Raw genomic sequence first — 26,495 nt, 5'->3', positions numbered from 1 at the left:
AGAAAGAAGAGAAGAGATAGAAGAAGAGGAGAATTAGAGAAGGGGGCAAGAAATTAATTTTTGTACTCCATTTTAGTGTTCTTTTCATTTAACATTAGTTGATTTGTATTTAGGATATTCATAGTGCAAGGGAAATTTTGATAAAAATCCAAGTTGTGTACAATGTTTAAAATTGCGTATTCGGGTATTGAGGCGTTTTTCATTCGTGAGGCGAGGCATAAGCCTCAAGGCGTTTTGAGGCGTAAGCCTCAAAATCAAAAGATTACGTAAACAGAAAATGATAAATTTGCTATATACTAATGAGTGAATAATATAAAACATAAAAAAGCATAAGATATGAAGTGAAATCAAAATATCTCAATAATAAGACAACATGAAATATAGTTCAACTAAAAATTCTATCTTTCCGAAATCTCAATATTCTTTTCATTAACATATAATTCCGATCCTTACATAAGGGTCATAAAAATTTCATCTATCTACTATCTAGTTGAGTGAAGAACTAACCACCCTCTAAAAGTAGTGGTAAACTCCTCCCAAGTAACAGAGAATTCAACCTACCCTAAAATTTCTCTTTCTATTAACCTAACCACCACCATTCTACTTCTCCCTCAAATAAAAATACTACAAGAGGTTCATTCAATTCTTTGGACAATAAATCACATTAGAATATTTTTTGTTCTTAATAACTAATTCTTTATTATTTATGGCTCCATTGTACCATTAAAAAGTTATTGTTTCACTCGCTAAAATATTTGTAGATGTCTATCTCCCCCATCTTCTTTACTAACATTTTGCGTACTCTACGAATCTCCCATTAGCTGAGCCACTATACTGATAATTTATATAATGGATTTCAATCTTATAGGGCTTATTATACTCTATGCCAATAATGGTTTATTGGGATTTTATAAATTAGTCATTTCTTATTCTTACTAATCCAAGAAAACTCAAGCAAAATACTCTCACACATAAGTAATCATGTGTAATAACTCAAAATAATGTATATGCATACATATATGAAAGAAAATTTTAAGCATAAAAGTATCAAAATTTTAACGATCTTATAAACAATCATATCAATGGCGAATCCAGATCATTTATTTTAGGATGGTCAAACTCAATATATAAAAAAATAAATATAATATATATATATATATATATATATATATATATATATATGTGTGTGTGTGTGTGTGTGTGTGATGATATATTACAATGTATAATTTACAAATTGTAGGTAATTGAATTTGTCTTAAAGAGCTAATATTGGAATTATGTGGCATGATTAGATGTCTGCTTCAAGTGAACATAATTCTTGTATATAGTTTTTTTATATCATGCTTACCTTACATAATCTCTACTAAAGTATTGTGACTTAATTTGATTACATAGGAGTCCTATATGTACATATTGATTTATTTGTTGATACACATGTTAAATATTATTTTCTTATACTTTCTTTCTGTATTAAAGCTGCATATCTTTATGTGCATCGTTGCTCACCAGATTATTGTTTTGTATGTTCTTATAATAAAGGGCATGGTTAAGGTTGAACCCGAGTTGTGATATGTTCAATTTTTATTTTTATGTTTTATTTTGTCATTGAAAGAAAAATTTGGATTAAGGTCAGTTATTTGTTAATAGTTGCATGTTTTGGCTCTCGTGTATTTGTTGTATATATTAAATTTACAAATAAAATTTTTAACAGCTTTAGCTTAGCATTGAAGGTTTTAATGTCTTTTATGATTATTCTACATGTTGATGACTTGTGAAATGTAATGTAAATGATTTATAATTTTACTTTTTCGCAACCCGCATCAACTGTTAGGATTGGTGTTGCTGTGGGACGTGATATGGGTAGAGTTGACTAGATTCAAATAATAAAATGAAATATTCAAATACCAAATGATGACAACGATAGAAGATATAAATTGGGGAGGATTATATAATTTCAAAACACCCCCAAATTCCAATGTTCATCATTTGGGCTTGAATTCTAATAAAAATTTAAAAATTCAATATTTATCAAGATTTAAAATTATTTGAGCAAAATTTAGCGTCCAAAATTTAAAAGAAAATTCATCCGCTCTCTATCATGATTTGTTGAGGGTAGTAAATTTGAGAACAATCTTAGCTCATAGAATGCAATGACTTGTTGAGTGCATCGCAATCATTCATTCTCGAAAGGTCTATTGCCAACAAGGATGTGACATACGTCCTCTAGCCAGTGGTTTTATTGTCAAATGACACAACATGTTAATTGTTATAATTAGGATCGTCTAATTGGGTGGTTTTCTCGTGAAATGTCACTATTAAACTACAGTTATAGCTAGAGCCCATAAGTTCCCTAATGGTTAAAAAAACTATGATAATGAATCATAAGGTATTCTTGGTTGGGTAAAAAGTACTCTTATAGTTAAGGTTGATTTAAATCTATCCCCTTAAGATAGATATCCACCCCAGATCTATAAGGTTCATTTTAACGAAACAATCAATAACTATTAATAAGGATTCTTTAATTATATTTGGTCAACTATCATTTCTGATTAAGTAGGTCAGGACCATGAAAACTAATGGCGAAGGAATCATGAGATCTTGATCGGTTTCTTTGTTATTCCTCTCCACCATCCGCTTTAAGTATAAAGTGATAAATTTCCAATCCCATACTAAATTTACTTCTACTATATGTTGAGTATTTAGTGCTCATTTAATCATTAGCCTTACTCTAAAGTTCTCTCTTGTTATATGGAGGGGTAATTAATTATAGGGGCTTGTGAATTTGTGAAGCTTGGAACCATATCATAAAATCTTTAAAAAATAAGGCAAAATTTTTGGATGATATATTATCTTCAATCTAATTTTCCTTTTGTAAATTTGACTTGGAAAATATTTTGAACTTTCTTAACAGAGGTAGATGCAGGAGCGCATGTTTTCGGAGCATGCATTTTCTTCTTTTCTTTTAAGATGGTGTTCCATATTATTAAGCAAAATTTAAAAGCTCAAAATGGGAAAGTTATTTTTTCTCATCTACCTGTTTTTTTTTTATAAAGTGGTAAGATAGGCTTACTTAGCTTTCATGCATGTGCTGCTCATTCAATATCAATATATGTTCTATGTTTGATAAATACATTTTCTTGGGGTCTCTGAAATGGCAACTAAAATTCATTTGTTAATTTATGCATGGCAGCTGATGGGGCCAAAAGTTCATCATATAGATTATAGAGCGCCAATTAATCAAATGCATTGAAATCCTCTTAATAGATTGCTTGATGGATGATGAAATTCCTTTAGTTTTATCTAATCATTCTGGAAATAGTTAATGCATTTAGAATAAATGCATATTCCTTTAAGATATGTGATATTTTTGGTATCATTATGCAACGCAAATTCCTTTGTTTCCTTAGTTGGTCCTAATGTTATTCATTGTGATTAAAAAAAAAAAACTGATTCTGAGAATTATGTAATGCCTGATTTAATCCAATGTTGATGTAAGCAAAAGGGAGTCAAAATATTTTGGATTGTAAATTTGGAGAGCTTCTAGGTCATCTACTAGAATTAGCTCATTAATGTCTAGTAGAGAGCCTTTTAAGCTCAGAAATTGAAGATTAATTAGGTTCATTCCCCCCTCTCTAATGGCCCTTTGGTTTCCCCACTTAGCTCTCCTTTCCGTGGCTGGTTCCTTCCCCCCTTGGTTGTCTGTTCCAGCTCCCCTTGTGCTGCCTGTTCCGATCCCCTAGCTGCCTATTCCGGTTCCCCTTGTGGCCGCCCGTTCCTTCCCCCCCCACCCCCCTTGGCTGTCTATTCCGGTTTCCCTGGTTGCTATCCCGGTTCCCCTTGGCATCCGTTCCTTCCCCCTTGGCTGCCTTTTTCGGTTTCCTTTGTGGCTCTTTGTTTGCTGTTTTTGGACAGCCCTTTGGCCTTCCATATTCTCCTGTTTTTTGGTTTATTTGGAGGTGATTTTGGGCTGTTTAACTGCCCCATTTCTCCTATATATATTTGATATTTTGTGGATAAAAAAAAGGAGATTATGCTGTGATTTTTGGAGTAAAAAACATGACGGTTTTTCTTCCTTTGAAAAAGCTGGCGAGCTTGCTCTGTGCTTCCTCTCCCTCTAGGAAAGCTTGCGAGCTTGTCCTCTCTTCGTCTCGGCTTCTAACCTCTTTCTTCTCTCCGTAAGTTCAACGCCACCTATATCTTTCTTCTCAAGCGATGGAAATGCAAGTTTAGGAAATTTTTGTCAAAGTTTGTAACCGTCGTTTTAAATATGAAAGTTGTCTTTTGTTTAAGTGTTGTCGCTTTGTCTTATGTTATTTTATTTAAGTTTTTGTGTCGATATATGGTCGTAAGTTTGGGAGACCTACCTTGTATGGCTTTGCAATCTTTTGATTGCATCAAATGTTGTAGTCCTGGTTCATTATCATACTGTAATTAAGTGCTGTAGGCCAGTCTCAGAGCACCTTTTTGGTTTCTCCATCCATGAATGAACACCATTCCCATCAATTATAAGGGCTTTGTGCTTGATCCTAAAGATTTCTGGTTGGTTACTTGAGATGTGGATTGGGGTCCCCTACCCAGGTCTTACTATCAGCCAGGAACAATTGAATGACCTTCTCATCTTGTAGACTCCGACATGATTCCAAGTAATGTGTTCGGGTTTCTAATCTGTTAATGTCTCTCTGAACATAGTTTTTCATCTAGCAAAGGAATCTTCCCTGACAAAACAGAGTTCCACTGGATTGAGATTATTTAGAATCTTTGATAGGAGAGAGAAAAGCATAGGCCGTACCTGCATACTTATGCTAAGGGAATGTGAGCTTGTTTAAATTGTCATATCATGGATGGGATTGTCAAACCTGCTACAAGCCAACAACTCTGACTGTTTGATGGGACTTCTTTGGCCCTTAATCATAAAATTATCATTCCTTAATGATTGACATAATTCTGATTTGTTAGCAACTTAAGATCTGGGGTTCTTGTTAATTTATTGGAAGCCACTGGAACAGAGCAAATGATTATGTGACAAATAGGAAAAATATTGGCTTTTTTTTATTTTTCATGCTTGGTGTTTCTGAATATTGATTCGGCCAAAAGGAGTAGTTTCCCACGCATTTAGGCTCCTTGTAGCGGCTAATACTAGTTCTCCGTGCAGCTTGATTATACATATAATAATTGCAGCTACTTTTGAAAATTCCTTTTTTTATATATTTCTATGTTGCAACTTCTGGATATGATTAGTGCTTTATTTTTCTGGGATGAATATCCCTATTATTATGTATTTATAGTTTACAATATCCTAAACTTTTTGCCAGTTATGACAATTTAATGTTTTTGATGTTTCATTTACTGCTTTGACATACTGATTTATTATCTATGCTCACAGACTTTTTTCGTGACTCTAATGTGTAAAATTCTTTTGGTTCTTATTTTTTATTACATTGCCAGTTTAAGATACCAAGATTGTATTCCTATACTTTTAGTTATTTTGAAAAGGAATGCTGATGTGGTTCCTCTTGTAACCCTCTTATTTTTATGACCCTTAGGATCTATGATGCACAGACACGGACATTGCGATATGGACATGGCACGAACATGAGACATTAATTATTGAAAATTTAGGACACAAACACGAGTTGAACATGATATTATAATTTTTTATGTCTTAAAAATAATGTATGAAAATTAATAAGTAGAATATTAAGTATAATTGATAATTAATAAGTCATTTAACTAGGATCTGTGCTTAAAATAATTAGTATTAGGATGTCGAGATTCGGGCGTGGATATCACGTCAGGCATCGAGAGGGGAGACGAAAATACTGTCGAGAGTCAAGCATCGATGTTGTACAATGGGCATTGATGTCAAGATAACTTCAGCCCTTGTTGTCGAGACAACGGTAGTGGATATTGAGATGATGTTGGATAAAGATGAGATGTCGAGACAGCGCAGGGGTGTGATTATGGGCATAGAAATTGCTAGCGTCAAGCATCAATGTAAAGACATCATCGGACTTCAATGTTGAAATGATTTTAAAATATTGATGTTGTGATGACATTATATATCTATGTTGAGATAGTATTGGGTATTTTTGTGAAGCTCTAGTCAGAATTCGCTAGAAAGAAATGAAAATGAGAATGTTCGGAGAATCAGGTATTAAGTACAGACAATTAATTTGGAGCTGCAGAGAGGAAAAGATAAATTTAGTTTTTTATATTTTTAATAAATAAAAATTTTAAGTACAGGAAATTATGTTTTTAAAAATTATAAAATATTTAAAACACGCATCCAGTTTATTTTTAATATTTTTTTTAATTTGACACATCTTCAACGTGTCCGACATGTGTCAGAGGTGTGTTAGAGGAGTGTTGAGTTTAATACGTGTCGGGCACTGCATTCCTCTTTGACGAGAAGTGTTGGTGGATCATAACTTAGGATGCTTACTATTGTTATGTGTTTTATATCACTTCTAAGATTTAGAGTTTGTTTGACTTTGTGGTGTTGCTAATCCGATGTATTCTTTATTGTCCTATTTTAATTGTGTTTGCAATAACTGCAACTTATTTTTAGAAAATGGTGCTGTTTCTTTGCATAGGTTCTTCCCTCGCTCATTGCTTCATGATTCTATTGACCATTCTCTTATTGACAAAATTCCTGGGCGCCAAAATGATCGGAAAACACTTCTAGGGGAGTTAAACTGGATTTTTACGGCGGTTACGGACACCATTGCATGGGATGTTCTGCCTCATGGTATCTATTTTTGTGGCTAGTTATTTATTTTTGTGGTTGTTTCCTTTCTGTTGAACGCATCTGTTAATCGTCTTTGAATGGCATTCACAGACCTTTTTCAAAGGCTATTTAGACAGGATCTACTGGTTGCTTGTTTGTTCCGAAACTTCCTACTTGCTGAAAGAATAATGAAAAATGCAAATTGTAATCCAATATCGTATCCTCTATTACCACCAACTCATCAGCATCGTATGTGGTAAATTTTCAAGATTTTGCTATTACTTTTCAAAATTTATGGATCTCATCATGCTTTTTATAGCACATGTTTCAATTTCCAGGGATGCATGGGACATGGCAGTTGAGATTTGCCTTTCTAAACTGCCACAGCTGGTTACTGATCCAACTGCTGAATTTCAGGTTTCTGTTATATTGACATTTATGATTTGAGATTAACTTTTTGCTTAGCCATTTTGTGGACATTCTATATTACTGGAATTTTCAAATAGTTATTGGTGTGACACAAAAAAAAAAACAGGCAGTCCTAGTGCAATTTATTGTTCTCTTTGTTCTGCAGCCTAGTCCGTTTTTTACAGAACAGTTGACAGCTTTTGAAGTGTGGCTTGATCATGGATCTGAACACAAAAATCCTCCAGAACAGTTGCCGATAGTTTTGCAGGTAAGGTACTTCTGGCTCTTTTTATCTAGTTTACATGCATTTTTTTTCCTACTCAATATTTTTTTAATATTTTTAGTATTATGTGATTTTGTCTGTTTTAATTTGCTTACAGAAAGCAATTCAAATCCCTCACAATTTGTTACTAATAAATGTAATTATTCTGTTTAAACCGCTCAACCAATTGTTGTGTGACAGTGTTTTTAAATTTGGTTTTTTTTTTGTATTTTTTAATTAAATACGATTAATTAAGTCCTAGCTAAAACACCCGATCCCCCAAAATCAAGCTCAATGTATTGGTCATATTTATTTTGGGCTTGATTAATATGACTAACACCTTATCAAGTTAGAGGTCGTACTGGCTTTGCCAGATTTAATTGTCCTGATTAAAGGTATAATGAACTTAATTGAGGGTGTAAGGTCAGATTTGATATTCTCATGTCCCAGCTTCAAAAAAAAAAAAACAAAAACTTGTAGAGGGGCCTACGCGTTAAATAGCAAACAATTACAAGCCCCTTAAGGATCTAAAGATCAATTAATTAACAAAAAACAACATTTGAAGATCCAACTAAACATGATTGCTCACTTTGCACAACACAAAATCACGCTCTCCCAATCCCACTTTCTTGCTTTTGCAACTCACGTGACTTCTTATCCCATTTTCACCCCTCTTCCCATGACTCCAACTCTCTTCTCACTTTTGGGCATAAAGCAATGCTCTTTATGGCCATATGCTCGACTCTTCAAACTCCTCTCTATCTCTGTGGATCCCTAACTTGCACTCGCTCTCTTCTCCCACTTTCCCTTTCTTTAAATAGCTTTATGCATTTTATACTTATTTCATTAACTAATTTTTCTATGATTGGTTTTACACATATCTATGTTGTTCCTCTATTCTCTTCTAAAGCCAGAATTGAAAGGCATACAACTAAAGCTATTTGTAAAAGGTAATCAATTATTATTTCAGTAAATTAAAATATAATAAGGAAAAAAATAAGTCTGTAAAAATCGGCATGGATATCGAATCAAGAAAATGAGAGATTCAATGTTCAATGGTTCAATTGTGATATAATATTGATAAGTAATTATACAATGATATAAATTTGTGATAAAAAATAAATTTTGTTCACATTTAAACTTATAAATTAAATATAAATTATTATTAATCTATGCTATATATTTATATAAAATTTATAACCATAAATTATAGCAAATTCACATTATAAACTTGCATTTATAAATCATTTGTATTAGATTTTTATAATTAATAAATATATAAAATTAAAATATATTATATTTAAACGAATTTAGCAAATTTGAATTTTTAAATTAATATTTTAAATTAATTTAGTTAGTTAAATGAAAAGTAATTGAATCGGCTGATTCTTAAAAGATGGGACCAGCTCAATTGTTGGCCGGTTGAACTGGCGGTTCGAGCCGGTTCATACTGGTTCCATGCTTGGCTGAATTTTCATATGAACCGAATTGGTCATATGACTCGTTCACGGTTGAACCAGTCAGTTCGGTCCTATTTTCAAAACCATGGGAAAAAGTACACTTATTTCCAATATACAAAGTTTGTATATTTATGTATTTTCAAATATTAATAATTTTATAGTTATATGTATTTTCATGTGTGGGCTTCGTAAATTTATGCCTTAGCTTCTCGCACCTAAATATTTTAAGGAAATATTTCGGGTTAAATTTTCTGAGGCAAATTAGATTTAAGATAAGGAGATTTTTTTCTCATTTTATGATGACTTTATGATTTGGTTCTAGTTTTTTATAAGTGCAAGCCTTTAAAGTTGATTGGCTCTCCTGATAACTATAGAACTTTTGATTAAGGCTTGATATTAGATTAGACAATAAGTACTAGTAATAATTTTAGCATTGAGATTTTAAAATTTGTCATCCTACATTTAAATTAAATGGTGGGGCAGGGGGATTGATATAAACTCAATCATGATCCTATGGTTCAGTTATCCCAATTTGTCTTTATCCTTAGTCAACTTTGTTATAAGAGATAATCGACTCAACTTAACTGAGTTGCAATGCCTATGAATATCTTCTAGATTTGGAGTGGATGTTTTTCTAAGCGAAATCCATTCACCTCCACAACTATTTATTGATGATGATAAATTTGATAATAATCCCAACTCATAAAGAGCAAATATCTTATCGAGCATATCACTAAAAAAATCTCTTACCAATAAGATCATTACAAGTGTCATCTAATTGATGATTTTGCCATCAAATGACATCAAAGATAAATGGTTATGATCAAGACTCTCAGATCAAGTGGTTTTGCCATGAAATAACTCCATTAAATTATGATCCTGACATGATCTCGCAAATTCCTCAATGTCTAAAAAAATTTGATTAATGAATCATAAAGTGCACTTCATAGGACACAAGTCCTCTATTAGTTAAGGTCTACTTTAATTTACCCACTTTTAAAAACATCCACCATATGTCTACGAAGTTCCCTTGGATGATGCAACCCATAATTCCTGACAAAAATCCTTCGTGCAAGTTGGGTTGACTATCTTCTCTGACTAAGCAGACTAGTGACCATGACAATCTAGGATGAAAAAAACACAGGATCTTGTTTGGGTTTATTATCATTCCCCCCACCATTCACTTTAAGTACAAGTTGTTAAAATTTAAATCATATATTAAATTCATTTCTACTATACACTAGGTACGTTGTGCCTATGTAATAACTAGTTTTAATCAGAAGTGCTCTCTCATCACAAGAGCGGTAATCACAAAATGGGGGCAAAATTTCTTCTTAGTATTCAAAAAATGGGGGCAAAATTTCTTGTTGATGTTTCATCATCAATTTTATTTGGCTTCAAAAAAAAAAACCAAAAATATCCTATATAATTTTAAAGTATATAATTATAATTAATGTTTACAAACAATTAGCCTATCATTTTTAAAGGTCTCCCGACTATTCATACATGACCATTTTAGTCCAGAGTATAATGTTGCTTCAATTTTATCTCTCAACTATACAAAATTGATCCAAAATGATCTCTTTGGGATAAAATTGTGATCAATTTTTTAAAATCATTGGACAAAATTAGGATAAATTTTATATCACAATTGCAAGATACTGGACTATTTTGGATCAATTTTGTATTATTGAGGGCTAAACTATGGCAATGTCATGATCCGGCCCGACTAGCCCAAATTAACGTGGCGGGAACAGATAGTCGTATGATAAGCAGTAAAAAGTAACATTTATCCAACATGAACATATAATAAAGTATATTCCAAAAAGATATAAAAGAGCCACTAAATCATAAATATACTTATAATTTTATTCACTTTTATTAGTTTTCCATAACATCAAAAACTACTAAACAAGTCCATTACATCAATACAAAAAGTTCTTAAAAACACATGCATTCTAAGCCTTACACACTCAAGACACAAACTGAAAGAAAAATCTGTCACTCCGATTCCGTCCAGTCCTACGACGATAAATAAACTGGCTTTCTGCCATCAATTTCTAGATGATTCTCCTGAAAAAGAATCCCACAACAAAGGGTGTGCTTACTTGCTCAGCAGGTAATTCATAAATCTCATAAAAATTTACATAAAACCACAATAAAATATCTTTTTCATATAAAAACTTTAAACAACAATCAATATTGCATAATTTCAAAACCTTTATGTATAAGAAGTCTTTTCATCACTTTTTCCCAAACATAAACCTTTAATATGCATAGAAAATATATTTATGAACTTTAATATGTATAATATTTACTATAACACCCGTCTCAGAGATACCCATAAAGTTTGTACTGTCAGGTACACATTTACATTTATTTGGTCACTCCTTTACTATTGGCTCTGATGAGCCCCCTTTACCATTTGGCTCTGATGAGACCCTTTACTATCTGGGCCCTCCGCATCAACATGTACAGTTTCATATCATAAACTTATAATTTATGTTCAATCAATTATATGCTTTAATAAAAAAAAATTATCATGATTCATAAATCATTTACTTAAAACATGAAACCATGAATTAGATCATAACATGAAAACTTATTAATACCATGAAACCATGAAATAAAAGACTTTACTAACATATCATTTGCAAAATAAAATTCATAAATCACATAACTTTGAAAATTATAAAGGTTTGCACTGAATAAAAGAGTAAAGCATTATATATGAAATTTTTACAATAAATATGAGTACCTACCTTATCACAAGCACAACACTTCCTTATAGTGTCTCTTTGATACACTTCGCTCCTCTTAATGATCACAACCTAACAATCACATATAAAAAGTGTCAACTATAATTCTTCCTTAAAGTTTTAATCATTTTCAAATAGTCTAAACTTGATGCAAACAAAAATTTAAAAACGCTCTAAATTTTTGCAAGCAAAATAAATGCTTCATAGGAAATAGAAAATTACATAAAATACTCAAAAAGAAACTTTTTATAATATAAAACGACACTTACAAACTTTTAAAATATAAACTCCTAAAGTTGCATTTTCTTGCTTGAGAAGAAGGATACAAGTGGCGTCGAACTTGCAGATAGAAGAAAGAGATTAGAAGCCGAGAAGAAGAAGAGAGGACAAGCTCACAAGCTTTCCTAGAGGAGAAGAGAAGAACGGAACATGCTCGCAAGCTCTTCCAAAGAAAGAAGAAAAACCCTCAGGTTTTTTACTCCAAAAATAACATCATAACTCCTTTTTTTTCTTTGCCCAAACACTTTATATTTATAGGAGAAAAGAGGGAAGCCAAACAACCCCAATTATCTCCAATTAAACCTATTAAAAGGGGGAAATGGAAGTCCAAAAGTTCAGTCCAGATTTCTATCCAGAAATAGTTTAGAAATCAGTCCAAAACATCACCCAAACAGCCTCGCAATTAATCCAAAACAGCTCCCAAAAAGGCCACACAAAAACTGGGAAAAAACAGTCACAGAACAGCAGCCAGGGGAGGCAGAATAGCAACAAAAAGGCAGCACAGGAATCGGGTAAAAGGCAGACACGGGAAAGCAACCAGGAAAGCAGCGGTACTGAGCCTACGGTTAAGGAAACGAAGAACGAAGAAAACAAACCTTCAATGCTCACGTCGCCTTCACTATTTGTGTTGTCGAACTGCTCCGTCGACGAAGGATTCTGTCGGCTTTAATGCTCGCGTCGTTGAGCCTCTTTGTCGACGAAAGATGATCCTGTCCGCTTCTATGCTCGCATCATCGAGCCACTCCTATAATGAAGAAGACGAACACCTATGCGGAAACGAAAAACCTAGCTCGCCAAAATTTTTAAGCCATATAAATGAATATGTATATCGAACGGATAGCCGAAATGAATAGGGCAAATTGTGGCTCTGTTTTTTTTAATAGAACACGTGTATCCGATACGCGTGTTCTATCAAATTTAAATAATATTTTAATTGGATACGACAAAGCCGTATTCGACACGTATACGTGCCGAATCGGAGGCGTATCTGTATCCGACACGTGTCCGATACAGCCTGCCTTATAAATAGGTGTATACGTGCAACATAACTTCATTATTACGGACAAAATGCGAAACGAGCATACACGCAAAAATAAGGAATTGTGCTCAAAGGAAAAGACAAATCATCTAACAACCACTGAAATTATGATCCAACACAAACCAATGCTCCTCCGACAAATACTAATAGAATATGACACAACACACTTTACAGCTCCTGTAGTGAAGAAAGATATAGGTGGAAGGGAAATCATGGAGAGAAGAAGTAGAAAGAAGATTGAGACGAAGTAATAGGGGATAGGGAGAAGGCCATCTTGCAAGCTAAGAAACCCTTATGTTTTTTTTTTAATTGAAGAAAAGAAAGATATAGGTGGAAGGGAAACTTTCGAGAGAAGAAGTAGAAAGAAGACTGAAACGAAGTATTAGAGGATATGGAGAAGACTAGCTCACAACCCTTAGGTTTACATTTATTTTCACCCACCATCCACCTCAAGCAGCAAATAAGCCATATTATATATTAGAAGAAGGGGGAAATGATCATAAATTGTTCACTTAAATGTGCCACCAAAACAGCTAATAGAAGCCCTTTAAGACAACCCATTTAATGATAAGTTAAAACACAACATAGGAATCAACATGGGGGAACCTTAACAACTAGCTGTAGGGAAACTGAACCATCAGGCAGCCAACAATAGGGAAATTGAGGGTCAGCAGGGAACCGAGAGCCAGCAGGCAGGGAAACCAAGAGTCAGCAGGGAAAACCATGAGCCAGCAGATAAAATCATGAGCTAGTAGGGAACATGAGGAGACACATGAAATAGAAAACCCATGGAGTGAAACTACGTAAGAACGCCAAATTTAAGCATGATCATGGGTTGTTTTCTATCATAGAACAATAAAAAAATAAAAAAAATATTGAGTCCAAATTACATAAGAGTCTAAAACTTAGAAAAATAAAAAAAACATAGAATAGTAATTCTTGATTACTTCATAAAATAAAAAGAGTGATGTGACAATGTAATGATGAAATCTATAACAATTGGAATAGTTTGCTGCAATGTAATGATGAATGTTGCAATAATGAGAAATATTTGTAAGATTGCAGAGATGGAGGCTACAGTTATGGAAAAATAGGGAAAGACTGAAGAAAGTGAAACAATGAAGCCACATGATTTTGGTAATGTAGTGATGAATACTGTAATAATAGAACTACTAGGAAGAGAAAACACCTTGGGTTTCGATACTGTGATAAGAATTGGAGAGAATTGTTTGAGTATATTTCTCCCATAGATCAATGTGGTGGAAATGAAAATGGAAGGTAAGAGGGCAGAAGTCTTGATGAATGTGGGTCCTAGCCAGCAGAAATCATTCAAGTAATTCACAGTATTTACTATGTTTTGAATTTAATCTACAGTCAATTGTCAATAGAAAATATTTTGACGCCGTTATTGCACTCCTTTTAAGTTTGGGTTTAAAACTAGTGAAAATGATGGCTTCAAAGTTGCTAGATTCCTACTTAATTGCTAAGACAGCCTTAAGTGGTACTCTAATGTTTTTGGCCATAGGAGTTGGATCATTTATTATCATCCTTAAGAAATTATGAATGGCCTTTTAACTAGCTAGCAATTTAGTACAGCTTATGAATGAATTGCAAACTATGAGAAAAAAACATTGAAAGTAACTGATCATTATATCCATTATGATGATTTGTCTTCGCTTCATAAATAAATAAACTGATGCACATAAAGCAGCAGTAGAATTGTAAGGTGGGATAAAATGTATCACATGCATCTCCTACTTTTATTGAGCTTGTAAACAATATTTAATTATCTTTCAGCATGCAGCATTCCCTAACTGGTGTGCATAGGGACAATAAAAGAGACAAATCACATCTCATCTCATATGGCTGCCTATGGGAGCACATAAAACCTAGCGAAATGTATGTATATACCCTTTTTTTCTCTCTTTCTCTTCCATAATTTACTTCATAATTGCCTAGGAAACCCTAATATAACGAAGGAAAACAAAAACTCAAATGCTGATAAACTTTTAATCCTTATTTGTTCTTAAAATAATCTTTACCAGTTATGATATTGCAAATTATATATGCAAATTATATTTTCTGATAAAACTATTCTCCTACTATGGTGACATATTGAGGGGTTGATCACCTTTGTAAGAGCTCTATTGGATTAGATTATGGATTATTTTTAAGAATTTGAAGCGGAGATTGTTGATACAATGTTTAATTGATGAAAGTTTCTTAGATGGGAAGAAGTGGTTTACATAGCTTGATAGATAATGCTTCAATCCCCTAAATATTAATGATGCTATTTAAAATGCAGTGATATTAGAATTACTTTTAAGGATGACTATATCATTTTTTCCTGGGCTCAGCTTGTAGATTTTCACACAATCCCCAAAGCTTGAACCACGTAGCCCACATCCCAACATCCATTGGTCCAGCAACACCAGAATTTTTCTTTATACTTCTGTTGTGTATTTCTGTTAGAATTTAATATCTTGGTATTATTTAAACGATTTCAGATTTTGCATAGCCAGTCTTTTCGATTTCGAGCATTGGTGCTTCTAGGGAGATTTCTTGACATGGGGCATTGGGCTGTAAATCAGGTATGATCAGTTCAATGGCATCATTGTTGTATTTTGTAAACAAGGGAAGTGTTTATTTTGTATATGTAGTAATCTTTGTAATCTTCAAATTCGCTTCTCAGGCGTTATCTGTTGGAATATTTCCTTATGTGCTCAAGCTGCTGCAATCAAAGGCAATGGAGCTGCAACAAATTCTTGTGTTCATTTGGACAAAAATCCTCTCTCTTGACAACGTATTGTTGATATACACCCTGACTTCGTTGCATTCTACTTTATCCTTGTCTTTTGGAGTTAGTTGGAGGTGCATTCCCTAGTGTTCTAGAAAGTTATTTATGAACTAAAAGATTTGTTGTTGGGAGGAAGTTGAAATGTTTACCTTTATTTGATCCTATAGCATGCCATTCAAGATTGTTAAACTGAAACCTTATTTGTTTATTTTTTTTAGGGAAACTGTTCTTTCCGGGATGATCTGGTGAAAGATGGAGGCCATAACTATTTTATTAAGTTTCTCGATGGCATGGATGCTTACCCGGAGCAGCGGGCAATGACTGCCTTTGTTTTAGCAGGTATTGTTGACGGATATAGGTTGGGACAAGAGGCGTGCATCCAAGAAAATCTCATACATGTATGCTTGAAGAATCTGCAACTTGCAAGCTCCGATGAAGCACATACCGAACCTCTCCTTCTTCAATGGTTATGCATTTGTCTTGGAAAATTGTGGGAGGATTTCCATGAAGCACAACTCATCGGTTTACAAGCAGATGCACCGGCTATTTTGTCAATATTGCTGTTAGAGCCCCAACCAGAGGTTCACCCCTGCCTCTGCTCTTTGCCAAGTTGACCTACTGTACCAGGACACTTTATGTTAAACAGTAGTAATCATTTTGTTTCAGGTTAGAGCAGCTGCTGTCTTTTCTCTTGGCTCCCTTATAGACGTTGGGTCTGAATCATTCAGAGATGGACATGGAGATGTTGAGGATTGTGATGCGGATGAGAAGTCTAAAGCTGAACTACATATTGTCAAGAGTCTTTTGCAAGTTCTTGAAGATGGAAGCCCCTTGGTTCGGTCTGAGCTTGTTGTTGGTATGTAAATAGATCTTTTGATATGTGTAAATTTTCAACATGGCCTCCCCACTGGCTTTGGATGTTTAACAACTAATGTGCCTTAATGCCATGTAGAGGCTTTAACTATGTCACGCTTAAGCTGCCTGAAAGCATAAAGCTTCAGAACTCCACCACAATCACCTTCATAACCAACACCACTACCATTGTCATTTCATGGTTTTAGCTGCAGCAGTGTTGTAATTGTTTTTTTGCAGTGGCTGTTTGATATATTCTAGCATTTCATTCTTATTTAGCGTTGTACATTTCTGGTTTTACTATTTTATTTTGAACTTGTGATTGTGCTAACTGCCTAATTTTTCTTTGTTGTCCTTTCACTTTTAAGTGTTTCTTCTTTTCCAAGCACTAGATTTTCAAGCCATCATGACCTGTTTACATTTTTTCTGTTGTATCTAATGAACGAGACCTTACTAGTTTTGATAAGTTACTCCTGTTGAATGCTACCATCACACTGCTCTATCAATTATTTCACATTTTTGGATTACTAGAAATTCGTGTTCAACTCTCATTTTTTGAATAAAAAAACATATTATACGTATAGATAGCAAAAAGATTCTGCAGTAAAAAAAAGTCAAAAGAATCCAGAAAAAAGAAGGTTCTAGCGCTCCAAGGTAAGAATTGTTCCAAATATCAAGGCATACAATACCCCGCAGAGAACCGGGCAACTTAAATAAATTAAAAACAGAACAAGACTTGGCTCTAACACCCATAAATATTTCATAATTTTTTTAGGCTGGATGATGTCTTCTTCAGAATCCGTGGACGCACCACCGATTATCTCCATGACCACTTACTCATGCCACTGTGATGATTGAACATTTTTCAGCATATTTGTAACCTAAACGGACCAAACTATGTGTAAAATCAGGTGCACATTAGAATAATGGTCATTCTACCTCCTGTGCTAAACAGGGACATGATAACTCTAGAATCCGTACAGGAAATTTTTTAATTCCATTGAATTATAGAATTTGATTTAGTAATTAGTTATAGAGGAAATGACAAAATCCCGTTACTCTTATTATAAAAATCACATCTTTTAAACCAGGAAATATGTAAATACTAGATAATATGATTTGTTATCTTCTTCAAAGTGAGGATGGGTCTGACTAAGAATATTATGATGAGGATGAAGTTGATCCCGTTACTGTTATTTTTTTCAATCTCATCTTTTTTTTTTCTTCTCTATCAATGCCTTTATGGTGTGCTTCTAAAGATTGTGATTTTGGAAGTGACAAAGAACTCATTTCTTCATCCATATGTTCAACAAACGAAGTTGTGCTCTGCTCCAACTCCTCTGTTTGTTGTTTTTTCATGCTCATTTCTTTCAAATTTTATTGCATCTGATGACGAATGTTATTTAGGACTTTTTTGCACGAAGTAATGTTACCTTTAATTCTTGCTAGATGATGTTTCATCCTGCTTCCACCTTTGTACATAATCCCACAATGTAGGCATTTAAATTGCTTTTTTTCATCTGCGCCTTTAGTCTCACTATAGTGATTCCAAACAATATCTACCTTTTCGACGCACATTATGAGCTGAAGTTGTCGGTGGATACACTCTAAAATAAAATAACTTTCAACATGATTTCAATATTATGCGTAATACTATGTTCAAAATGTAAAGATGGGTAATACATGATCTAAAACAAAAAGTTTGTTTTTGGCAAACGTCCTACTTGAGATAACTTGTATATACATGAATGCATGATAAATTGTAAGTGAAAGGATTTTATTCTCCCCATTTAGATGCCTTTATCTATTTCTATTCTATAATTTTATTGTGAAGACCATTCCTTGGTGCAACATAAAGACCATGTCCAATATTTATAAAGAAAAGCTAGGGCAACCTAAAATATGGTAAAACTCTCAAAATACCATTAATGAAATAGTTCTTACATTGAGCATGCGTGCGTAGTTTGTTTTCTTCATTGAGAAAATATTAAGCTTCACAACTAAAAAAAATGCATACGCCATAACTCATAAGTAACCCTAAAATGACTCTTTTAATTCAAATTGACTACACATAAAATATAAATACATAGAGTAAAAAACGTAGATTTAATGACATATCAATAAAAGCTAGTAAACAAAACTTATAAGCAATGACATCTCAATTCTTGATTGCATAGATTTAATGACATATATCTCTTAAACAAAAATCTCATATCACAAGAATTGTCTTCCAAAGTCACGTGAACCACACATTCATAAATCATAAATGCATAAAGTCTTTTTTTTTTTGGGAAAATATAAATGGATAGAGTGAAAAAATTATCTAGTGCTCATAAAAAAATGTTATTGATTATATTTGTATAAATATTATGATCTTACTGCAAATATTGCACTATAGAAGAAGCTTTTGCCACACGGGATGCAGGGGAAAGAGTGAGAGGCGGAGAGCACTAGGAGGCGGAAGGAGACGTTACCGAGCATCTCTAACTCCAACAACAATCGTCCGTTTCCACCAGCCGGCAACTACTCACCAAGTGAGCTACGAGCGACCACTGCACGCAATTCACGAACAAAGGAGTCGGGAGAGACCCGTGACCTAGGAGAGGAAATGAAGAAGAGGTCTGCGGCTGTGAGGGAAATCTCATTTTTCTTTAGGTTAACGAATTCCATATTAGTAAATTTATTTAGGTTATGCAATTTCACCCGTTGGATGTGCGATTCACGACTCAAAATTGGAGTTTTCTGAACCGTGCGGTTCTTTACCACGTGGTTGGTCTGACGGTTAGCCGATTCAACCAGGCTTAAACCGGTTTTTGGGCGGTTCAACTGCAATCCAACTTTCCTTATAGGACCGGACCAGACCGGCCGCTGGATTGGTCCACAGTTCAACGGCCGGTCCGGTTGTTAAAACCTTGGACACAAGTTATTCAGCTGAGGCTGTTTATGCAATATTTTATTGAGGCGTCATGATATCATCGATGCTGAGATTGGGTTTTTTTTTTTTTTAATTAATCAAATTTTATTTTCTTTATTTAATGTTTGCATTTATTTTTCTTTGTTATTGCTGTTCAATGATGTAGATACTTCACATATGTCAGGTCTTGCTCGCTTTGGCTTTGGTCACAACAAGCAACTGAAGCCAATTGCTGGTGCATTTAAGCAGCAGGGAAGCTCCATCTCTTCACAAATTGTCTCTGAGCTGAGAGTTGGTTGTGGCAGCATGGCTAGTGCTCGAGACAGAATGATCTCAACAAGAAGTCCCACTGCATCCACTGAGATTATGCATCATTCTCCTGTGTCGGATGATTCCTCTCACTGTTCAGACTCTGGAATATTTGTAAAAGAAAGTACTACAGATGGAGACATTAATCAATTTAGATCAAGGTCTCTAGATAGTGTAGTTTACTCCCAATATCTTGTTGCCATGTCTTCTTTAGCAAAAGATCCATACACTCGAATTGCTATTTTGGGAAGAAGGGCACTCGCTATTATTGGCATTGAGCATGTAGTTTCAAAAGGAGCAAAATACAATGATGGAAGTTTTCACCAAGGATATTTATCTTGTCAATCTATGTCTTCTACCATTGGTTTGACTCGTTCATCTTCCTGGTTTGACATGCATTCTGGTACTTCAATTTTGATACATTTTAATATTCACCCGGAATGCTTAGAAGAACAATATTACCCTGCTTATTATTGTTATGTTTTCCATGCAGTTAAATTGCCTGTGACATTTAGAACACCCCCTGTTAACTCTACAAGGCAAAATTACCTTACTGGATTGAGGCGAGTATGCTCATTGGAGTTTGGGCCACAACTATGTCGTCCACAAGACACTGTGTTGGCTGATCCACTGTTAGGTTCTATTGGATCCGTTGGGACCTCTGAGCATAGTTTACTTCCTCGGTCTTCTATTTATGACTGGAATCATCAATATTTTTCTCGGCCTCTTCTTAATGCTTCAGATGAAAATGAAGATGACCAAGCTTTAAGAGAACAAAGAGAGAAAATTGCATTGGATTGTATAGCTAATTGCCGGCATTCATGTAAGTTTTTTGTGATGTTTGTATTTAGCGTTTAATTTATTTGTTTTTTTATTTTTCCACTGATTAGTATTTCTTTTATGGTTTTGTATTGATGCAGCTATAACTCAACTTAACAATCAAATTGCTAGCTGGGATACCAGGTTTGAGACTGGAGCAAAAGCCACTCTACTATTGCCCTTTTGTCCGATAGTTGTTGCTGCAGATGAGAATGAGAGGATAAGGTATTAAAGCATACCATTTTAATTTCTAGCAGTATATGATGCTGATTTCTATATTTATTCATTTTTCTTGTGAATTTCCTACTTTTCACGCATGGCTGAACTTTATTTGGGATATTCAATTTTGGTTAGAAGAGAAATAATCGTGGGATTATGTTTGTTTAAGTAAATTAATGTCATGTAAATTTTTTTCTTTTTCAATCTTTGTGGATTTGGTTGAGAAACAGTTTAATTTAGATTTTTCTTTTGTGCTTAATAGATCAGGAGACGTATTTATTGGATTGTATAATTGAAGGTGATGTCAAAACTCGTAAAAATAAATATCTTATAAATTTGATACTTATATATGTTAAGGGCTGTGAACATTTTTTTAGTTGTTGGAGAATTGATATCATAAGGTGATGTGCCCATTGCATTGGATTCTGCAACATAAGGCGTATAAATAAGTGTTAGTGAGCATAAGGTTGTGAATGGGAAGTAGATGGTTACATTTGTCATTGCTATCATGACCTAGACAGCTAGACTGAGTATTTAGAATACCGAAGTCGAAAGAAATCAAAGGTAATTTAATTCTTCCAGTAATAACTAAAACATCAAATAAAATAATATATAAAAATATCGGAAAGAACTACTAAGTATCTATTACAAGTTTGAACATATATAATACAAATCATTTCTATTTTTATTCTGTCCTCGTTTTCTGTACACAACATTTCCTGTCAATCATTTACTCAACAGTAGCTTTGCTCTGAAATATTTAATTTGTTGGTTTAAGTTTTCATAATTAAACTCGATGGTTAATTACAATTCTATAATATAGCAATAAATAAAAATAATATGAACATAAATTATTATGGTTAATCATTAAATCATACATTTTATAGAAATTTAAATATGAGTATTGATAACATAAACATTACTACAATGAAAACAACAAACCTTTATCCTATTATGTGGGGCGGATTACGTGAATCATTTTCTCCATTATGCCCTATGAAGAGTCAAATTCTCTTTTAAATCTAAAAAAGAGTCAATTTTAATACTTTCTAACCAAGTCTCTTTAGGTCCACCTCTACCTTTCTTAACATATGTATGATCTAATATATCTACTCTCCTAATAGGGTTATCAGAAGGCTAATGTTTTATGTGACCAAACCATGTAAGCAGACTATCTCTAATTTTATCCGCCACTAGAGCTATTCCAACTTTTTTAAGTATGCACTCGTTTCAAATTTTATCTCTAAGTGTAAAGCCACTCATCCACCCGAGCATCCTCATCTGTGCAACACATAATTTTAGGTTTCTTTTTTAATGGTCAAAATTTTCCATCATAAAGCATTAGAGGTCTCTCATCACCATCATAATCATTAAATCGTTCATTTTAGAGAAATTTAAATATGAGTATTGATAAGGTAAACATTATTTTGCATAATATATTTTTTGGTATTACATTTACCAATTTATAACTTATAATATGTTATTTATTTCAAGGGTAGTGTTTAATATTGCACTGATTAAGGTAAATTTACCATAAAGAAGTGAAATCTTGTATTTGTATGTTGACCTCCACACATCTGCCTAATAGCATGAGCAAAGGTACTGGAATCGACGACTCGAGTGACAGTTAGCGAGCGCGACGCGTCACTTGAACTGTCAAATGTCTTCTGATTGGCAAACATATCGCGCCGTTGCAATTGAAGCGTCGAATTTGTTTAAGATGGACCACCGCGCAGTCAAATCGGTCAAAAATGGTTCAAATCGACGATAACAACCAAAATTGACGTACAATGCTGCTCAAATGATGTCCGATCGCAAAATGAACTTCGTCGTTGTGTTCAGAACGTTCAAGTCATCTAAAAATGACTATAATTCTGCCCAATAAAATTCGCTAGGAGAAATTGGCATAGATCTTGAGGCAAAAAATGCGCGTAAACCGAGGTGCACATAGAATAAGTATTATATATATATATATATATATATATATATATATATATATATATAATTCCCCTCAAAGCCTATCCCATCGTCTGTGCCCCATCCCTTGTACATTCGACGCCGTTCTGAACAGGCTGTAGTCACCCATTCCCACGTGTGCAAATCCACCTCGATCTTGCCTTCATTCATATTGATGAAATGAAAAATGAATGGAGCTCTTTCTTTGCTTCTTTCCGGCACACATTTCTTCCTCACAATCCCGGCTACTATGCTGCCTTTCTTCACAATCTTGGCTACCATGCTGATTTTCTTCCTCCTGCACGCAAGTCGTACTTTTCAGCACCGCGCCCAACTGATCCTTCCATTTGAAGAACCGGGTGATCCAGTTGTTCTCCTTCCATCTTCTTCTTTCCTCGAACCCGCAAGCATAGGTTCGATCCCACGAGCAGCAGCTGATCGAGTCCTCACTTTTAACCCGGAATCTCCCGTATCCTTCGCAGTTGACACCTCTAGCCCGATCGGAAGCCCACACCTCTTTTGACCATAACCCACGTAGGCACCTCAATCCCGCACCTCTATAGCCCGATCCTAGCCTTCCTTAATTTTGCAAGCCGACCCTCACAATCATAAAGCTTAAGTTCGATTGACATGCCGATCCCAGCTACCCAAGTTCTGACTTTGTGCTTGTTACTAGAGCCGACGCTTCACCCGAGTCACCCTTTCCTATTCAAACAAAGACCGAAATGCAGCCTCTGATTCACTCGATCTATTCGGACAGAGCCTGATTTGCCCGATTTCCCTTGGCCTCTCCCTCGCACACGTGAAACCTTCTGTTCGAATCCCTTCAGTTGTAGCTTAACCCGCCTCCTATAGCCGATGCCAGCCCTCTCCAACTCCCATTCGGTCTTATCTGCTTGTCGTAAACCATGTCGGATCCCTCCTCAAGCCGCAGGCCTCCACAACCCCACTTTCTAGCTCCGACCTGCACAACATGCCATAATCTTCCGCAACTTTACGTAAGCATCCAACGTCCGAACTCTTCAATCCACCATTTTCGCACCAACTCTTCAATCCGCCATTTTTGCACTTCTTGGTGAAATCCCATCGACCTAACTAAACCAAGCAAACTGAACTCACCAGCCTCCTCTCACATGAAAACTTCAATGGTCGGAACAATCCCTCTTTTACAGCAAGCTTACCCTACCCAATCCCCTATACTCAGCCACAACAGTTTACAATGCCTTTCTACTACTTCCACCAACAACCCACTCACTCTAAAAACCAATTCTCACCTAAAAAACTTAAGAACGACCTCTCTCTCTCTAACCTTCCTCTCTCCTATCTCTCTATTATTATTATTATTATTATTTTAAAAAGAGAAGAAAGAAGAAAACTAAAGAAAGAAAGTTTTAAGAAGAGAAAAGATAGAGCAAAAGAAAATTGTGGGCCTCAATCTTCGTAAGCCATCATCTTTGTCACATCGATATTTTTGTCGCTCGCTTGCAAAGGTATAAATGAGTTTTAAAACTCAAAATCTCTCAAATCCTGCTTGTGCCGCACTGGGGGACCACCTATGCAGACTTTTCATAGCATGGTAGGAGGGAACCTAGTGTGACGCCCGCGACGAGGTGGCTGAGCCTTGTGCATGTTTTTTTTAGCGTGGTGGGGTAAAACCTAAGTACCTATGTACGTGCTTCTATGCCTGTAGGGAAAAAATGCATCTTCAAATAAGTACCACTGAAGACTCTTGTACGCCTTTCTTGGTGTGGTGGAGAAGAAGATCACGGCCGCAGTTTCACTCAGCACTGACCATGCGCGTCTTTCTTGATGTGGTGGGCAGGCTAAGATCAATATGCAATGAGTATGAAGAACCTCCTGCAAATGCTAATATTGGAGTTCCAACAAACACAACAGCTTACTCGCAATCAATATGAAATGAATACGGGCAACTGTAGGAGGTCCGTGATGTACGTAGTAGTTTTCCTACGAGTCAATGTGTAGCTTAGACAAATGCAACTCACGTGACAATCAATAACATAGATTTGCAAACATGTATGGTGAGTTTCGGGTAAGCATGGGAATTTACACAATGTTTTGCAAGCAAGATCAAAAAACATGCAATGAATGTGAGCTTCTACGAGCTACTGTGAGAGGCCCGTGATGCATACAATGCTCCTGCCTACAAGCAACGGTAGTGAATGTTTTGCAAGTTGGAGGGATCCCCTACAGATATAAGCAAGTAAATGACAATTAGTGTGACACGTTGCTTGCACACAAGAGCAACGAGCTCGTGGTAAATACAAGCATCTACAAGCTACTGTAGAAAATCCGTCTTGTACACAATGTGCTATTTGCAAGCAAATGCAAAAAGAACTGTGATAAATGTGAGCACGTACGAGCTGCTATAGGAGATTCGTCAGTGCACGATGGCTTGCCTGCAATAAGCAGCAGGCGACCCGTAGCGCAGCGCTAAGACCCGCCTACAAACAAAATATACGTGGAATGCAGTTCACTTTCATGCAATAGCAAACGACTTTTCAACATCTGCTGACGGCGCACTACCATCGAACAAATCCAACAAAACTTGTAATGCACAATAGCTCTCCTACCATAAGCAACAAATGACCAGTAACGTATGTGGGCTCCGAAAATTCCTCTCATATGCGGCCTTCAGCTTCCCGAAGCTCAGATAGGTGGGATGGGACCCCGGTGCGGCGCCTACGGCGAGGCGGGGTCACTTATAAGTACCCCCGAGCGGGGGGAAAGCAAATTGTGTCTTTTAAACAAGTACCGTCAAAGACCCCATACACGCCTTTATTGTGCGTGGTGGGAGGAGCAAAAAATCATGGTCGCGGTGTCCTCGTCCAAGGACACCTACCATACACGCTTTTATTGCGCGTGGTGGGAAAGGCCCAGTTTCTTGTAGTTTTCCCCTAAACGGGGGAGACACCGGGAGGTTGCCGAAATTTCGGGTGAATGTACGACCGCACTTGGACCTGTTTGAACTCAAAAAGAACAATTGTGGACTCGAACTTGTGAACTTTGATGCAATAAATTCAATTCTAATTGAATCCAAACTTAAGTAAATCATAAGAATTAGAATTGAAGAAAGACTCAGAATTTGAATCAAGTGAACATAATTTGAACTCCAAAGCAAGGACTTGGGCAAGTAAACTTGTAGACTCGGTTTGGACTCAAGCAAAACTCAACTTGAACCTGAATATGGTATGAACTACATAGAGCTTGCAATTTGAACAGCAGGGGACTCGAAAGGATGGAAGAGGCTCACTAAGAGCCTGAACTATACTTGAACTCAAGCATGAACAAAGGACATGACATTAACATGAACTTGGACTTAAAGTCAAAAGAGCAAATACATAGAACTTTGAACTTGAGCTTGAATTCAACAAGATTATTTAGGACTTGGACTTTAACAAATCATGTGAAATCAAAGTTAGACCAAGATGCAATAGGCCAGCCTAATTCCAACAAGACATTTGCAGCTGTACAAGCTAGAACTCATAAAGAATGTTGATTGAATTCTCAAGACATACAAATGATGAATGATAGAATTGAATGGCTTGTAACATTTAAGAAAAATCAACTTGGTAAGTGACAACAAGTGATATCTGCACCGTTATACAAGAAAATTCAATTGCTCCTATAAACAAAGATATTTGGTTTGCATGGATAAATCAACAATAAGTGTGGCT

At 35.1% G+C, this 26,495-nt stretch overlaps 1 protein-coding gene across 2 annotated transcripts in view; it reads left to right on the top strand.

Annotated features, from left to right (window-relative positions):
* Positions 1–26,495, top strand: part of LOC110101051 (regulatory-associated protein of TOR 1) — a 60,434-nt gene that overhangs the window by 18,137 nt on the left and 15,802 nt on the right. For both annotated transcript variants that reach the window (XM_028700531.1, XM_028700532.1), the window contains 11 exons: positions 6,594–6,748; positions 6,839–6,983; positions 7,066–7,144; positions 7,302–7,403; positions 15,442–15,525; positions 15,627–15,737; positions 15,950–16,312; positions 16,398–16,587; positions 19,682–20,209; positions 20,300–20,629; positions 20,727–20,850. In XM_028700531.1, coding sequence (XP_028556364.1) covers positions 6,594–6,748; positions 6,839–6,983; positions 7,066–7,144; positions 7,302–7,403; positions 15,442–15,525; positions 15,627–15,737; positions 15,950–16,312; positions 16,398–16,587; positions 19,682–20,209; positions 20,300–20,629; positions 20,727–20,850 — 2,211 coding nt within the window. The remainder of the gene's footprint in view (positions 1–6,593; positions 6,749–6,838; positions 6,984–7,065; positions 7,145–7,301; positions 7,404–15,441; positions 15,526–15,626; positions 15,738–15,949; positions 16,313–16,397; positions 16,588–19,681; positions 20,210–20,299; positions 20,630–20,726; positions 20,851–26,495) is intronic.

The sequence above is a fragment of the Dendrobium catenatum genome, unplaced genomic scaffold, assembly GCF_001605985.2.
Source record: "Dendrobium catenatum unplaced genomic scaffold, ASM160598v2 fragScaff_scaffold_1553, whole genome shotgun sequence".
Lineage (NCBI taxonomy): Eukaryota > Viridiplantae > Streptophyta > Magnoliopsida > Asparagales > Orchidaceae > Dendrobium > Dendrobium catenatum.
This window is presented reverse-complemented; position numbering and strand designations above follow the sequence as displayed.